Source organism: Cylas formicarius, unplaced genomic scaffold (assembly GCF_029955315.1).
Source record: "Cylas formicarius isolate icCylForm1 unplaced genomic scaffold, icCylForm1.1 PGA_scaffold_10__41_contigs__length_53128322, whole genome shotgun sequence".
NCBI lineage: Eukaryota > Metazoa > Arthropoda > Insecta > Coleoptera > Brentidae > Cylas > Cylas formicarius.
In genome coordinates this window covers 293,922-312,078 of record NW_026844214.1, presented here as the reverse complement: position 1 = coordinate 312,078, position 18,157 = coordinate 293,922, and the positions used below count along the sequence as shown (strand labels likewise).

The window sequence follows — 18,157 nt, the reverse complement described above, 5'->3', positions numbered from 1 at the left end:
GAACTTTCTTCATTTCAATTCTTCAACTTTAAACTTTCTTACTTAAAAGAAAACTTACGATATAATCCCCACAAAAGCACACAGTGGACTAGTTATAACCTATATTAATATAAATTAAATATGGGATTCAATTTTTTTCTGAGTTATGCAATCCAACAACCAGCACACGTTGCCATGGCAACGGATGTTCGGAATTTTCGCGTTTTCGCTGTCATCTGTCAGTCCGGTTGGTTGTGAAAAGTCAGATGATTTGTTTATGCGCAAAAATCTAAAAAGTGTTACAATCATTGTTTAGTAATGCTCGAACCATATAGTGTCGCAGAATACCGGGAGCATTCCTTGTAGATTTGAATAACATGTTATTATTCCTTAAATAATTAAAAATAGGTCAGCAAATAAAACAATGAATCGCTTCTCCAAAGAGTCGATTTGGCATTTGTTTTATTAATACGCACTCCGCTGGTGGTGTTTAGTGTTCAGGGTAAGTTCATTAACCGTATTGTGATGATATGACTTAAATCGCCCGCAATGTTTTTGTTGAAAGTGCTGGGAGCTATTTTCCAGTGTTATCTCGATGTGTGTAAATAGTTTTGGCATTGTACTTTGTCTCCGCTGGTCAAATTCTATAATGTACATTCTTATAATTATTTCCAGTAATTCTCAATGCGTGAATCAGTGATATTTGGAAATATGCATTCTTAAATGTTGTAAGTGGACAAGAAAACATTTCCCTTCTTGGTGACTTGCATTTTTGTGTGTAAATGAATAAACACAATTCTATTCTTTTCGACTTGTCCGACAGACTTTTTTAACTGTTTGTTTAAATTTTTCTAAATGTCCACATTGTTGGATAATTTAATCTAAATGGTTTATGCTTTCGATAAATATATGCCCATTATATATTTAGACACGCTCCGTCTTATCTCCAGTACCTAATTCTTGAAAATTTTTGTTGATTAGATTAAAGTAAACAGTGGAGAACTGTGTTTAAATATTTAAAACCTCCCCAATAGTTAATATAATTCGCTTTTACATGGTTCCCATTGTTTTTAACAAGTGACAAAACTGTTAATTGTATTTTAACGTAAGATTTTCTTTTGTTTTAAGTTTTGATTCCCACTCTGTTTTTAAATTTAAATTTCATAGTATTTTGAAAAGACACTTGTTTGGATTTTATGGCCCGAACGTTACATCCTGCACTGATAACCTCGATATTTTCATTTTTATTAGGACGGAATAAATGTAAATATTATTTTAGCATACATATAAATATTTGTGCATCATTTTTAAAGTTTTATGCCGTCTTTCTTTGGAAACTACACCACATTTATACTTCTAACGGAATTCTGAAGGCGGAAATTCTCATATTTGATTTTTCAGTGTTTAGATGTAATAATTAGGTGCGAGAGCCATGTAGGGACAGGAAAATACCAATCCAGTAAAATTACGTGTTAATTATTGTGATAGCGCGAGTGTCTTTTGTTATTCACGCGACTATTTGAAGGCTGATTATTTATTTCCCATAAAAATGAAACATGTAGATCAATCTCGTTTTTATTAATGTTAAGTGATAGATCGTCAAGGGTTCAGCGATCGCGTCGACACCATTCATTTGCGAAACGCGTATAATTTGTTTCAAGTTTCTGTGACTGAAGTTTTGCAAAGTGTTTATTATCGAACGATTAATAGTTACTGAGGAATTTGCTGTGAGTGAGACTTTCGAACAAGGGAGTATAATAGGTAACGGATAATGATAATTTTATAAAAACAACAGTTTAAAAAGGAAGCTCGCATTTATAACGAAAGAGATTGGAAAAGAAAAAAATAATTTAAAGAAAAAAAAACTAATTTGAAATGTATTTCTAAAATTCTGTTTGGAGTATTAAATAATAAATAAATTAACCTAAAAAGAATACTGATCTGTGATTAAGTAATTATTTTTACATTGTTTGTAGATTGCCTGTAAACTATGACGTTTTTTGGCTCCCTAGCCCATTTTGATAAGTAGCAGTTGGTAACTATAAGGGTGCCACCCAAGCATAAGTCTTATAAAATCAAACGAACTTCATGAGATGTCATTTTGATTTCGATCCAGTATTCACTCAACTAACGGATGGAATATTATTCAATTATTCAAAATATGTGGTTTTCATTAAAAAAATATACAGGGTTCTTCCTATTATTATTATGCTGACATTTTCTCGAGTGTAGATGAAAGTGATCAAGATATAATACGGTGTAAAATTTACCAGTTATACGAGGAACAAAGCGTGCCTACATTAGATATCTTAATTAGGAATCTTGAAAAATATGGAACCGGTGTTAAATGTGGCAGAACTACCTTATGGAAGGGTATTCAACACATCGGTTTTATATTTCAAAAAATTGACAACAAGTAAGTTTTAATGGAATCTTTTAGAATTCGGAAATGGCGACTGGAATATCTAAAAAAAATTAGGATTTACCGAGAACAACAAAGGTAAATTATTTACTTGGATGAAACCTGCTTCGGCACTTATGATACCCCGGAAAAGGGTTGGAACTCAACTGATAAGTGTAAAACAAACGCGCCATCAAAAAGAGGTAAAAGAATAACTATTCTGCATGCTGGCTCTAAAGATGGTTGGATTCCAAATGGACTTTCTCTGTCTGCGAAAAATATTAAAGTTTCTTCTCTGGATTACCGTGAAGACGCCACCGCTGATTTATTTGAAAGTTGGTTTAAACACAAACTAGTTCCAAACATTCCTCCTAATAGTGTCATTGTAATGGACAATGCAAGTTATCATAGTAGACAGTTGACTAAAACTAAAGCAAAAAAAGCAATTAATTGAGGTTCTACAAAGCTTGAACCTACAAAAGGATTTCGTCTGTGATAATTATGTAAAAAATCTAGAGCATACAGTTTTAAGGCTTCCACCTTACCACTGTATATTTAATCACATTGAACATGTTTGGCACCAACTGAAATCTGCCATTCATCGTAACAATGTTTTTCCCCGCATTAACTCCAATGTCCTCAAACTTATAGAAACCGAAGATTTTAACATCCCTCCTCAAAGTTGGGCAAATTCTGTTAGACATATAGAAAAAGCAGAACAATCGTATCCATATTGCAAATAATATGGAACAAATAATAATTAGAACAGGCGATGATAGCGATAGTGATACCGACATATTATGTGAATAATTTTAAGTAATTTAAGTAGGTAATAAAAATAATTTGTAATTTTATTTTAGATTTGGACATAAATACATACATAAATAAATAAATATTGTTTAGTATCTTTCCTAACAAAACCCCAAATAATTAAATTCTAAACCAAGTACGTACCTGTTCGGCCATATTTCATTCTTACAGCTTGCCCGGGTCTTTCCTTAATTCGTATCAGTTAGTCACTTTCTTATATCTATAAATAGACTTTAGCTCATATTCGTAGCATAAGCCATTCTCCATAAAGGTCTAATAGTGAATAGCCCTGTATATATTCGCTCCTTTTTTCTATTTTGCTTTGATTGTATTTTTTTATCAACCTTTATAAATAATTATCGGTGTTCCTAACCAAATGCGTTAAATATGCTCTTTTCTATTAAGAAAATTACTCGAGTCGAAATAAACAAAAATAAGAATGAAATTTTTGGAAAAATATCAAAATCACATTTATCGTCATTAACTTAATATCGACGTTGACAGTACTTCTTCACGCTTTTCGAAAAGAGGTTTTCAGTTTATTTTTTTATTATTATTTTTTTAATTATTTGCAAATGCTCAAATTTTTCACATTTTCCACTAAAAATTAATTTTCAATTTTCACATGTTGATTTGCCTCTCGGTCAAAAATGCCTTTATTTTTCAGGAGTAATGCCTTCGTTCCGGTATCGATTTCAGTCCGAAACACCGGGCGCCAGCAAGTACTCGCAGTATGACGACGAAAAACCAAAGTTCCACAGGCCCATGCCCGCATCCCATTTCATGGGCGTTATGGGGCTCATAGTGGTCGTATTCGCCCTCGTAATAATCATAGAAAAACAATTACCGGCCGGATTAAAACTGGAAGACGAACCGAGGCATCCCGATAGTTTTATAGCGGAACGCGCCTACAACGTGTTGAAAAACTTAACCTCAATCGGACCGAGGATAGCCGGCAGTTACGAGAACGAAGTCATAGCGGTCAAAATTATAACCGGGGAGATAGAAGAGATAATGCGAGGAGCTAACAGGAACAACGTGGTGGAACTGGATATCCAGAAAGCTTCGGGAGCTTTCAATCTGGAATTTCTGGACGGAATGACCAACGTATACCGGGACGTGCAAAACATAGTCGTGAAAGTAGGGTCGAAAATCAATTCGCGTCACAGCTTGTTGATCAACTGTCATTTCGATTCCGTCGTCGACAGTCCAGGTAAACAATAGCATTCGCTATTAAAATATGAATATAGTGATTTTCCTGCAGCGTGCTGTAGGAAACTTAAACTTAAAATCAATTCGATCGAGTTAGATTAGGGGGTCGGAAGCACAGGGGTGCGAGTGCAAGTGTTGACATTTTGAGAAAAACAGAAGAATTTTTTTTTTAAATACTAGTATATTTTTGTAACTGTAATGCATTTAAATTAAGATGTTATCACTCACACCCCTTTACATTGAAGCGTTGAACTCTATTTTTTGCATTTGATTTTTATTAACACTTACATTGGGTATAAATCCTATTTGCTCTGCCTATGATTATGAGTTAGATTAAATCAAGTTTGTTCGAAAAGTTTTTCGCAAATTACAATTGAAGCGGTCAGAAACACAGGGGCGCTAGTGCAATTTTTCACATTTTGAAAAAAGGTTCAAACTATAAAAAAATCACGGGAATTTTAAAAGATTAATTTTTTTAAAATACTAGTATATTTTTGTTACTGTAATGGAATTAATTAAACGTAGAACTCTATTTTTTGCAGTTAATTTTTATTAACACTTACATTAGGCCTATGATTGATTTTTTTTGTAATGTATGTTAAGATAGTAGTTTTTAAATTCTTTTAATTTTGTTGGATTTGGGTCTAGTTTTGTACATGGTGGGCACGTCATAAGGGGAATGTACCTTTTCTCAAGATCTACTGATTTTAGAAATATATTTAAAAATATGTAAAAATGTATAGTTTGTATAATTTTAAAGTTTAATTTAAACCCTTTGAATAATTTTTTTTTTCAAAAATCAGTAGTAGCTGTACCCTGTACTTTGATGTAGAACGAATTGGCAAGTTTGCTTTGGTTAAATGACATTAAATTAATTATTTTAAAACTGCTCCTTTTTAGGTGGCAGTGACGATGGCGCCAGCTGTGCCGTCATGTTAGAAATATTGCGGGTGCTCGTGAGATCGGAAAAAATTTTGAGGCACAATATCATTTTTTTGTTTAACGGTGGCGAAGAAAATTTTATGCCCGCCTCTCACGGCTTCATTACTCAACACAAGTGGGCGAAAGAGGTAAACACGTGTGAGTTACGGGTTGCGAGTTATATACAGGTCGTCTCGAAGTTTAATATTAGCTTTTACCTCACATAAACATGTATTGATAACACAGGGCTACAGTGATTTTGATGTTTGTATATTTTTGGGGCCCCTTTTTTTTTTCAAAAAACGCCATATTTTTGATCCAGCATGTCATTTTTTTATAGCACTCTATATCTTAACAATGTTATTTTATTATTATACATACTTATGACATGAATATATTTGCTCCATGTTAGGCTTGATTTTTATGAAATTAAATGTGATACGGCAACACCGGATAATATTAGATTTCTCTGCAAATCGTCAATACAGCGTCGTAACCTGCTTATGCGCAGTTTGGTCGTGTTGTGTTCGCTGGTGTTGTCTTCGTTGTTGCGTACTTCTACTATAACGTATAAATATGGATAGAAGACATTGTGTGAACAATCAAAGTAACTTTTGCTATATCTTTGATGTTTATGTCGTAGTAAAGCAAAGGCAACCTGTAAGTTCTTTTGTTAAAAATATACGCTTATTTTGGTGTAAAAATTGTAGACCAAGACAAGTCCTGATCCTGATACTGTTTGTTCTGTTTGCGTTGAAGCATTAAAAAACTGGTGGTGTCTCGATAGTATGGCGAGAGCTCAGAAGTCACAGTGATGATCGTTATTTTTCGTGTAATGTTCAAGGATTCAACAGAAAAAATAAGATACGACAAATTGTGTATACGAATCTTGACCCTACTAGTCGACTAGATCCTCATGGACCAGATCTACCGATACCCATCAACCCAAAAGAACTACAAAACGTCATATGGTCAGAATCAGAGATATCTCAGATTTCAGAGAGCTTGAAGTGTTTAATCAGAGCGGATTAAAATATTTAATTAGAGATTTGCACCTTCCAAAGGATGTATCCGAATTGTTAGCGTGTAGACTTGGCGTCACATCAACCGGGATCGCGAAAAAGAGTTATGTCAATATTTTACGCAGGAAGGACCGCTAGTGTGACAATATTTCTGACTTAGTTTAGAAAATAGATAAAGAAAAATGGCGCCTATTTATTGACTCAAGTAAGCATAGTTTAAAAGATGTTTTACTACCCAATGGTAAAGGACTTCTTTTGAAGAAAATAAACTAACAACATCAGCTTTGTGGTGACCCTGAAGGGGGGTTATACAAAAGTTCCGTGCTTTATTTGTGAGTGCGATAGTCGGTAAAGAGATAGACATTGAACTCAAATAGAATGGCCCTTTAGAACAAGCCTTACATCTGGTTACAAAAATGTTTACAAGAGATAACCGACCCCAAAAAAGTTGTACTGTCTTTTCTTCATATCAAACTTGGCTTGCCAAGATTTAGAAAGTATTTTTCTTGGGCCACAGATAAGAACATTACACAAAAACAAGGATTTTCCAGCCACAATGACCAATGTCGAGAAGAACGCTTGAGGTTTCATTTAAGGAAGTAATTGCTAAGTTTCTTGGGAACTCTAATGGCAAAAACGACGAAAGTATTGTCCAAAATATGTTACAGTACTTCCATTGTCTAGGAGTTTGAAAGTACATTTCCTGTTTTCACACTTGAACTATTGTCTTGAAAATCTTGGAGCGGTTAGCAAGGAGAAAGGTTTCACCAGGACATTAAGGAAGATGGTGTACTACTGGATTAGGATTTTACTTTTTTACTGAATAAAAAATAAATAATTTTAGAAATATCGTGTTTTTTTCCTTTAATATTAAAAAAAGAACCTTTCGTGATACAAATAAATGTACAGAATTTTTGAAAACAATCTAGCAAAAATTTTATAAAATCGGTTTTTAAAATAAAAACATCTGTCAAGAAGTTTAATTTTGTACAGCTGTGATAATTGCTTCCTAAGTGAGCAATTAAGGTTTTCCTTAATAAGTCGGATGTTCCGATTCCTTATAGTTCTGTATGGATATAAAGAACGTATAATGTAATTGGAATGAAAATTTTTAGGTTAGGGCCTTTATAAACTTGGAGGCGTGCGGGGCGGGCGGTCGGGAGGTGCTATTTCAAGCCGGACCTAACCACCCCTGGATTTTGGAAACGTATTCCGAAGAAGTGCCTTATCCCTATGCTTCTTCCTTGGCTCAAGAGATTTTTCAAAGCGGCGTGATCCCCGGTGATACGGATTACCGCATATTTCGCGATTTCGGAAACATATCCGGTAGGTTAACTTGTCGATTTAAAAGTTTTTTCGACACATCCTTAAAAAAATAATTGGCACATAATTATTGTCAAAATCGGTACTTGTAAAGAGTTCCCATTCCATATAGTACAAAGACATATATAGTATGGGCCGTGGATATCCGCATGTACCGGGTGGCCCATTAATTAATAAACCGTTAGTCCTGCAACTTAGAAAAAAAAATTATAGGTAAAAGAAAATGCTGAAAATTATTTCCAAGTTCATAAAATAGCCGATAGGGAACATAACCTCTACTGTAAAACATATGAAACGGGGTTTCTCAAAAATATTCCAAATTAACCTGTATTAAAATTAATCTTAAGTCTAGATAAGGACACTTTTTTTGTTTGAACAATTTTTTTCTATCTTTAAAGATAGGGGAAGCGTCAAATATTGGTTTAGAAAAAATTGAATCATTTTTTTTTTGGCTAATCCGATTTCGACGAACTTAGTTTAGTTTCAAAGAGTAGTTATAGGAGCTGTTTTTATGATATTTTCGAAAATTTCAAATATAATGGTATAAATATTTTTTTCTAGGACGAAAGAGCGTAAAAAAAAACGCAGGAAGTAGTGGATAATAAGCTCTTTAAGTCCTGTTAGGTAAAATCATTTACAGGTAAAATAAAAAATCGATTTGTGGCTGTACGATCACACTTATCGACTTAAAACGCGAGTAACAATTTTGCCATATCAGTTTAAATAAATAAAATACAGGGAAAATAAAAAAAATGTTCTAGGTAAAGTGCCCTCTAGCGATAAATTTTTGAAACACTTTTATTTTGTAACGTTGACTTTTATTATATCAGTTAAGTCACTGCTTTAAAAATAAAATCAAAAAAAAATAATTTTGACTACGTACCGTTATTCTACCACGTTGAATCTTTCCTCCATGTTTCCGAGCTCAATTTCCGAACAACTTGTATATGTGATCGACACAATATTTGTTGTATAGAGAACTTGACGATCACCTATTCTAGGTTTGGATTTCGCTTGGTCGGCCAACGGTTACGTCTACCACACGAAATTCGACACCATCGAACAAATACCCCTGGGTTCGCTGCAGCGAACCGGAGACAATATACTAGCGCTGGCCAAAGGTATGGCCCAGGGACATCAATTGGCCAACGTGGAACAATACAGGGCCGGGAACTTGGTATTCTTCGATTTTCTCGGCGCCTTCGTGATCCGATGGCCCATGGCGACCGCCGACGTTATAAATACGTTGTCTGTGATATTTTCGTTTTACTGCGTTTTCAAAAACGCGGAGGAAGCCAAACTGCACGAGAGTAAGCAATTAAATAAAACAAAATTTCACACTCCAACCTTTTCGCTTTGCGTCTTTTTTTTTTTAAACAGCTACTTCGTTTTTTTAACGAATTATTCCCGCATGACATCCAAAATATAAGGGAAACTGACAGTAGAGTTTCTTATCAAAGTCATACAAGGGATGGTGTTACAACTAAAGACCTTTTACGAAATGCCGGTAGGAACACTTTTTCTTGTTGAGTATGGTGCTAACTTTAAGTTATCAAAAAATATAGGAAGGATATTTCCTCAACCAAGAAAGAGGTGGATGGACGCTCTGGATTAAACAGGTCTTAATAGGAATAATAAGAAGATTCATCTATATTATATGCGTTTTTATAAACCAGCCTTCAATTTATCTTGATAACATTTTAATTGGCTGTAACTTTTTTGTTTTTGGAGATATCGAGGTAAACAAGTGTATAGTGTAGTATAAAACAGTAAGGTATAGTATAAAACAAATATATATCTTTTTAAATAAAACACCCTGTATATTATAAATATTTAGTCCACTCGTTTTTGACAAATAAAAATATGTTTGACATATAAGTAAACAACGTCGGTATATGCTTCAGGTATTCTTTCTGAATGATAAAAGCGCAAACGCAGCTCGTCGTCAGTATATTAGACTTTATCCAGAGCGCCGAGCTCTATCAAAACAGATATTTCCAAGAATGGCAACGAAATTTGCAGAAAACGGTAACATATTATATATTATATACATTATAAATGCTAAAGTGGTATGCCAAAATCATAATGTTTTAAATAAAGAAAATAAGGCAAACATATTAGGATTATACGAAGCACATCCATTTTCCTGTATTAGTAGAGTATATGAAGAGAGGGATATTTCTTCGGGATCAATACACTCAGTTTTGAAAGAATATAAGGCATTTAAATTTCGTAACATTCAAAAGCTCAGCGCAGAACAAGCAAAGATCAGAAATTAACATGGAACATCCCAGGGGTTCGATAAGGAACGGCGGAACTATGGATTGGGCAGCCAACAGGCCCGACTTAGCTTTAATGGATTTTTTTCTTTTGAGGATACATAAAAATCGCGTGCACAGGACTGCTCGTAATAATGTCGTGGAACTTCGGCAAAGGATTTCAGAGGCAATCAATTGGTTAAGAGACAATCCGGAAACGTTACTAAATGCAAGACATCATACACTTGGAGTGTATGAGAAATGTGTTCAGCAAAATGGTAAATCATATACAGCAAGTATTTAAAATAGTTAAAGATTTTTTTTACTTTAGTTGTAATTCTTAGTGTTTTTATTCTACTTTATTTTGTAAATAATTATTGTTGTTGCAGTCATTCACGGCACTCTTGGAAATTGTATAAAAATTGCCTATTTTTGCCGATTTCTCAAAAACGAGTGCACTAAAATATAATCATGTAACGGAATTCCAATATTCCGTTAAACATAATTAAATATACAGGCTTTTATGTCGGAAAATTGATAGTGTTTCGTTTTATACGCCATTTGGAAAATAACTTGGCTCCTAACCCTACATTTTGTTTTTTTGTTTACCTTGATATCTCTAAAGACAATTAAAATGCTATCAAGATAAATTGAACGCACGGTATATGAAACACAAAATTCTGTGCATTCGAGTTTAAACGCGAACCTTTTGAAGGCGTAATTCTCGAATACAAATTCAACCAATAATTCCCTAGTGTTGGCATGAGTCCATATACTTTCTGGAGAGTGTTTTGATGAATTTATAGAGACGATTGATTTTTCGACAAAGCAGCGACTCTGTCAAATATTTATGTAATAATATACCTATTTTGAAATTTTTATCTCACTCATTTTTTCAATTATGCTAAAAGTCTGTGTTGTTGCTGTATAACTAGGTGGTATAGATTTTTTGATTTTCCTTTTATTTTGCCAGTTCTTTATTGCTTCAATTCTCATTGTATCTAGTAAGCTGATATTTTTACAATTACATCTGTAAAATTTTAAGCCTCTTCCATTTTATTAATCTGCCTGTGACAAAAAAAAGCAACGTTTTTTTTCCACAATGACACAACAAACACTCGATAACTTTTAAACGGCTTGAGATAGCGATTTGAAATTTGTAAGGGTTAATATAAATGGCTTAACCTATATTTTTTGCATTTTTGCAACATTTTGACACCAAAATTTTCAAAATCCGTTACAATATAAGCCCACAGGAAGGATAAAAACCACATAAGTAAATACAATTTCATAAACACAAAATATTACTTAGGTGGCTTTGCTTCTATTCATTATTAATTGTCAGGTCGGTAAGATTACAATTGCAGAAGAAGCTCTTGACAAGCCCATGGGATGAAAAGAAAAACAGATTAATATTTAAAAAAGAAGAAGATAAAATTCAAAATTTACAAACTGTCAGAATTTTCAATCATGCCGACTTGATGATGATTAGAAGCAAACCCACCTAAGTAATATTTTGTTAAAAATAAAAATAAAAGTAAAAATAGATTTACTTATCAGGTTTTTTCCTTCCTGTGAACTTATTTTTTTGATGGATTTTGAAAATGTTGGTGTCAAAATGTTGCAAAAAAAGTACCGGTTTTAAAAAGTTTTTGTTTTCACTAGGGTGCTATTTGAAAAATCTAGGGTTATCCTAAAAAATTAATCGTTCATTACATTAAATGCTATTTGCCATTAGACAAGTAAAGAAAAGGTTCATTTACAATTTTTCCCATGATCAGGTGACCCGGTAAATAGTATTTAGACACAATTTGCAAAAATTAAATATAAACTTAAAAAATAAAAAGGAAAATGAGAAAAATCGTAGAATGGTCTCCTGAATCCAAAAAGGCAAAAAAATATAGGTTGTGCCATTTAAAATTCGAAAGTTACTGTCGCTTCCTCTCAAACTGGAAGTCCAACCATTGACTACGTATTGTCAAAAGAATGGACATTCAGCCTGTATTAACCCTTCCAAATTTTAAATCGCTATCTCAAACCGTATAAAAATTATAGAGTGTTCCCACTTTCTTGCGTCACCCGGTATATCTACGTCGTATCTAGGTTTATACATGAAGACTTACGCGAGGAAACTGCTTTTCTGCGGTTCGGCCATTGTGGCCTCTTGGGTGTTGTCGGTCGCGTTCGGACTCCTGACCGCCGCCCTCATCAATGGTTTGGGTCGCAGCATGAGCTGGTACTGCCGACCCCTTTGGGCTTTTTTTTTGTATGTGATACCTTCCCTTGTGATTTCGTTGATTACGATCTTACTACACGCCAAATATTACAATAAGGTAATTCATCGGTCGGTTTACCTCGTCTTCACTTTTTATTTTGATCCGTCGAATTTTTTTCAGGACTTGGAGCTGTCGCCGTGGACGGTATTCCAGTTGTACTACGACGCATATCAAACGATTTGGACTTTAATTCTATTCGTTGGAATTGTTTTACGAATAAGGTCTAGTTTTATAGCTCTCACTTGGGTATTTTTCGCTTCCCTGGGGAATATCTTGAAGACGCTTCTGTTTGGACGGTGGAGGGGTAAGTGGTTTGGTTCACTCCTGTTGTTTGCCGGTTCAGGTCCAGCGTTTTCCATAAATAACAATTTAACTCTTGAAACTTCAATATTTATTGGAAAATTTAAATCATAATGTATTGTGTTAAGGTGTCGTATCTCCTAAACTACACCGGTTACGCCCCCTAGCGAGTAACCATGCCATCTTAACCTTTTAAAAGTCTGCGAAGTCTCTGCTTTCTAGGGCTAAGCTTCGTTCCAATAATTTTTAATTAGTACTTTAGAATGCTGTGGACGGATCGATTCAATGTTTTGGGGGATTTTAACAAACCGGGTTTCCTTCCATCAAACTCATCTTACGTGTGACAAGTCTAATACATATTGACACCCCTAGAGTGCTGCGCTTTTTTATGATAATGATAACTGAAAATGACAAAATAAATGCGAAAATATTACTTTTTTCGTGGAAATATAGCGAAATGACATATATAATCTGTTCTATTTTGCAATATTATTATAAAATTTTGCTATATCAGTCTAAAATAATAAAAAAATGTTCTAGGTAAAGTGCCCTCTAGATTTCTTAAACACTTTTATTTTGTATCGATGTGTTAAAAGTAAAATTGAAAAAATGATTTTTGACAAGCTATAACTCGGGAAATGTTACAATTTCGAATTTTACTGCCATTATTTTTCTACGTTGAAGTTTCCGTACTCATTTTCCGAACACTCTATATCGATTTTTATTATTAGACTATAAATTAAAAAAAAAAACACGACGAAAATGATTTTTTTAATTTTTAGATTCGAAATGGATTCTGCTACACATTTTGGTGGTCGGACTGCCGTTCGTCCAGTCGTTTTACCTGATCATAGGTGCGTTATACTTGTTCATACCGATAATGGGTAGGGCCGGTGCCGGGAGTCACGCGGAGTTTCTCATAGCCGTGATGGTTAGCGTGCTATTCGCGATGCTGTTCAGCTTTGCGGTCCCGCTAATACTACTAGTCAAAAAAGTCGATAGGATTTTTAGCCTGCTCATCGGACTGTTCCTAATATCGCTGGCTTTTCTGATACTAACCCCGCTCGGATTCCCTTATTCGGGCGATCCGAACGTTTTGGCGCCCCAGCGTTTCATGATGGCCGTAAGTCGTAGCCCGTAAGCGAATTGTTTACTCGTCAAAATGTCGGATAGAGGGAGAAAAAGTTGTAAACCTTCGAACGGAATTTGAAACTGATTATAACCCACACAAAGTGTCTCGAATTAATTCACAAGATTTTTCACCTAAAAATTATGAAAAATAGATCTTTAAAATTTTGTCTTTATTGGCCGTCATTCGATCTACTGTTCTACATAATAAAATTTTCACAGTTCACACTCAAAATATTCCTTTTTTTTCTTTCACCTGGTAATAAAATGTTCACAATTCACACTCTAAATATTACATTTTTTTTCTCTTATCTTAAAATTATGAACATAACATAAAATTTTCAAAATTCATACTCAAAATATTCGTTTGTTTCACCTGATAATAAAATGTTCACAATTCACGCTCTAAATATTACCTTTTTTCTTCTCTTATCTGCCAGTTTAGGACATATTTTACACCTAAAGATTATGAAAAATAGATCTTTAAAATTTTATCTTTATTGGTCAACATTCGGTCTATGATTCTACATAATAAAATTTTCACAATTCACACTTTAAATATTCCTTTTTTTGTCTTATCTGCCAACCTAGAACCTTAAAATACATTAAAAAATTATGAACATAACATAAATTTTTCACAATTCATACTCAAAATATTCCTTTTTTTTTCTTTCACCTGATAATAACATGTTCACAATTCAAACTCTAAATATTACTTTTTTCTTTTCTTATCTGTCAGCCTAGGACTCCAAAATACATGAGTTGATAAATTGAAATTAATTAAAAATATTTTACACCTAAAAATTATGAAAAATAGATCTTTAAAATTTTGTCTTTATTGGTCATCATTCGATCTACTATTCTACATAATAAAATTTTCACAATTCACACTTTAAATATTCCTTTTTTGTTCTCTGATCTAACAGCCTAGAATTTTAGGATACATTAAAAAAAATATAAACATAACATAAAATTTTCACAATTCACACTCAAAATATCCCTTTTTTTTTCGCCTGATAGTAAAATGTTCACAATTCACACTCTAAATATTACAATATTACTTTTTTCTTTTCTTATCTAAAAATATATGAGTTGATAAATTGAAATTAATTAACAAGATTTTTCACCTAGAAATTATAAAAAAGATCTTTAAAATTTTATCTTCATCGGTCAACATTCGATCTACTATTCTACATAATAAAATTTTCACAATTTATACTCAAAATATTCCTTTTTTTTCTCTTATCTGCCAGCTTAGAACTTTAAGATACATTAAAAAAATTATGAACATAACATAAAATTTACACAATTCATACTCAAAATATTCCCTTTTTTTTTCTTTCACCGTATAATAAAATGTTTACAATTCACACTCCAAATATTACTTTTTTCTTCTTTTATCTGACAGCCTAGAACTTTAAAATACATGAGGTGATACACTAAAATTATCGCATAGTTCGCTGGCCTTCGGTATCCAAAAATTTCGAAATTTTGTAATTTTTTTCTACAAAAATTTTTTATTTTCTCGCGCTAACGATTCCACGTTATCGCGCAGCATACCAAACGAACGTTCCACGACGTTTCTGGTGCCGTGGTTAACGAGTCCGGCGGTTATTGGATAGCGGACATGGACGTCAACAGTCCGCACACGGTCGATAGGCACGTGCCCTTAATGAGAACGGCGAAATTGGTACGGGAAGAGTGCGACCGGTATTTGTATTGCGGGTTGCCTTATCTGGTGCCGGTTTTGACGATGATCTGGAAAACGCATTGGGTTCCCGGACCGGAACCCGTGATCCTCACTCCCGTCAGCTTGAACGTGAAACGGCAGAAAACTCCCGCTGGGCAAAGGATATTCTTGGAGGTGCATGGTGAGTCTGCAATTATTTCTTTTCCCACGCTAAATTGTTGAAGTTGCATATCCCGATTGTTGATTACGGAAAAGAAGAAGATTTTTTTGTACACAAATGAAAAGGTCTTGTATAGATCTCTTACATACAATTTTAAGTAAAATATCATAATTAATAAAAAAGAATACTTATATAGAAAAGTCAAAGAGATCAATGCTATAAGAAATAGATTAACCTAAAAACTTAATTCTCTTATCCTATTCTTAAATCATTTATTATTTTTCTTTTGGGTTTCGGTGATAATTCGATATAACCTGATTCAACCCATAGGGACAAATTTTTAAAAGGATTGAAGTCTTATTTCTTTTTTCTGTAATAATACTTAATTTATCTTCTTTTATTAAGCATTAAGCATCTTTTGATATTTTGACAGCCACCTACAGAGTTAATTTTGAAAGATATATTTCCTTTCAATTTCCTATTAATACACGAGGTAATAAAAACGATATTAAGTCTTTCTCTCGTCACTTGTAAACTTTCAGGCCTATTATAATGAATTTGATTTTTTACGTATCCCCACAAAAAACGTCACAAGGATACAGGTCGGGGCTGTTGGCAGGTCTTTTGATAATTCCATGTCTATATTTATTATTTAGATAATCGATAACCGATTGGACATTATGTAAAGGTGCGCCATCTTGATGCCAAATTAAAGTTAAATAATTCCTAAGTGGCACATTTTCTGTTCTATTACTGTTGTACAGAAATTTAAATATCGTTCAGGGATCCTTCGTATATAATTGGTCAGACGACCATTTTGTTCAACATACCACACCTGAGGTCCGTCCTTGAATTTTCACTGCCTGCGTTTTGTGTGGATTATTGGTGGATCAAAAATGTTTCTTTTTCCTATTAAATACACCTGCTCTTGTGATCGAAGCGTCATCCGTAAAAATTATTTTGTTTAGAAGATGACCATCTATACGTTTCAGTGCAAAATTCTAGCATCCGGCAACGTCAGGTGTAGGTAGAATATTCAGGATTCTCTAAAAAATATGAAATGTAAAAATCAGGAAAGTAGAACTCAAAATCATGTCAAGTGTCGTAATCATATAATAATTTACCTCGAAAGTAAAGTAATATATTGAGGTCTTCATCAAAATTTTCTTCTATTATCCTGGTCTTCTGTATGACACTCTTTCGGTCCTCAAATTGTTTAATCACATTCTCTCTCTACCGGATATATTTGTCGATAGTCTCTTTTAACCCTTGCAACGTTATGTCCTTTTGAATAATATAATTTTATTATTTGGCATTTTTCTTCCTCAGCATAACATAAATAGAATGGTTGCTATCAAGGCAGACTTGACCATTTTTAAACAATATGGCTATTGTCCAGTAATCGAATGATAATTATTTTTAAACTGTAATTTCAATAAACTATATGTTTTTGAAATCAGGAAAAAAGGTCTATTTAAACCAATAATATATAGGACATTCCATTTAACAAAAATGATGTTGCTATCATTTTGACAGCTTGCGATCGTCGTTTGTTGTTTTTTTTTGACATTTGCTAAAGATAAAAAATCTTTCCTTTTTTTATATTTCTAAATTAACCCAGTAAATGGGTGTCAGAATATAATGAAACGCGATAATTGAATTACTTGATACACTTGTTTAAGGTCCGACGCACATAGGAGTCATGTTCTCCCCGGTCAGAGGGGTTAAAATATTAAACTGGAGCTTGCCCCCGGACCATCCTTTGGCAGGTCCGTCATGGCAAGGAAGGGATACTTATTTCATTTATTACGCTTACGGATTAGATCCAGTGCCTTTAAATTTTTCGATAGATTTTGAAGTAAGTGACCGAGAGGAAATTCAAATAAGGACGAGTCAGTGAGCCGCGCGTTACTTTTAGATTCCTCCGGATCATATTGGTCCGGTCATGGATTTGGCGGTCACGTCGCATTACTTGTTCGGTAAGGGGAAGACGTCCAAGCACCTCAGCGATCTCGTGGTCCAGTTCCCATCTTGGTCGGCCGTGACGTATTGGACCGCCTCCTACGAGTCCTGGGTAGTTTGATCAAAAATAGGGTGCAATTTCGATATTTAGCCGCGTTCGTTACACAAAGTTGCCGTAAATAATATTCGGTTGTAGTCCGCTTGTACTTTCTCGGAATGTTCTTCTATATAATACGGCTTACGCGCTTTCGTATATTAAATACTTGAGGTTACCGTAATTTAGAAGCTCAGTTTTGCCTAGAATTCAACTACTCCTGCTGGCTATTTGAACTTGCCGGATATTATTTACTGCGATTAGAGGTTAGAATTTGTTGAATTAGTTTTAGTTTATTTATTTTATTCGACGATTTATTTTTTGTATTTCGGCCATATCATTAAAACGTTTGACGAATTATTGTGTATTTTTTTAAATATTTTACCATGTGGGTTGGTGTCCCAATGGGAGAAATACAAATTTACCAGGAGTTACCTAAGAAAAGGGAATGTAAAATAATAACAAGAAAATTGTAGCTCTCGACACAGTTCTAACCAAATTATCTAATCTTTTGCCGTTTTTCAATTATGACCCAAAAAAAAAACAATTTTTTCAGGATTTTTTAGATTTCCTCCCATAAAACAACGCATCCCGAAATAGAGGTTATAGTCCCGTATCTTC

The 18,157-nt window shown here is 33.8% G+C and overlaps 1 protein-coding gene across 4 annotated transcripts; it reads left to right on the top strand.

Moving 5' to 3' along the window:
* Nucleotides 1–222: 222 nt before the first annotated feature.
* LOC132703551 (endoplasmic reticulum metallopeptidase 1-like) lies at nt 223–17,938 on the top strand. Of its 4 annotated transcripts, none has more exons than XM_060672880.1 (11): nt 223–481; nt 3,858–4,403; nt 5,303–5,472; nt 7,461–7,671; nt 8,670–8,978; nt 12,030–12,259; nt 12,323–12,506; nt 13,285–13,625; nt 15,186–15,501; nt 17,163–17,338; nt 17,399–17,937. In XM_060672880.1, exons 2-11 carry the CDS (start codon nt 3,863–3,865, stop codon nt 17,561–17,563), a joined length of 2,643 nt encoding a protein of 880 aa, XP_060528863.1. In that variant the 5' UTR covers nt 223–481; nt 3,858–3,862; the 3' UTR covers nt 17,564–17,937. The 4 variants fall into 4 exon arrangements, with proteins under 4 accessions (XP_060528863.1, XP_060528881.1, XP_060528888.1 ...); XM_060672898.1 differs by lacking the exon at nt 223–481 and adding an exon at nt 581–707 and having other exon boundaries at nt 17,399–17,938; XM_060672905.1 differs by lacking the exon at nt 223–481 and adding an exon at nt 1,559–1,706 and having other exon boundaries at nt 17,399–17,938.
* The last annotated feature ends 219 nt before the right edge of the window (nt 17,939–18,157 follow it).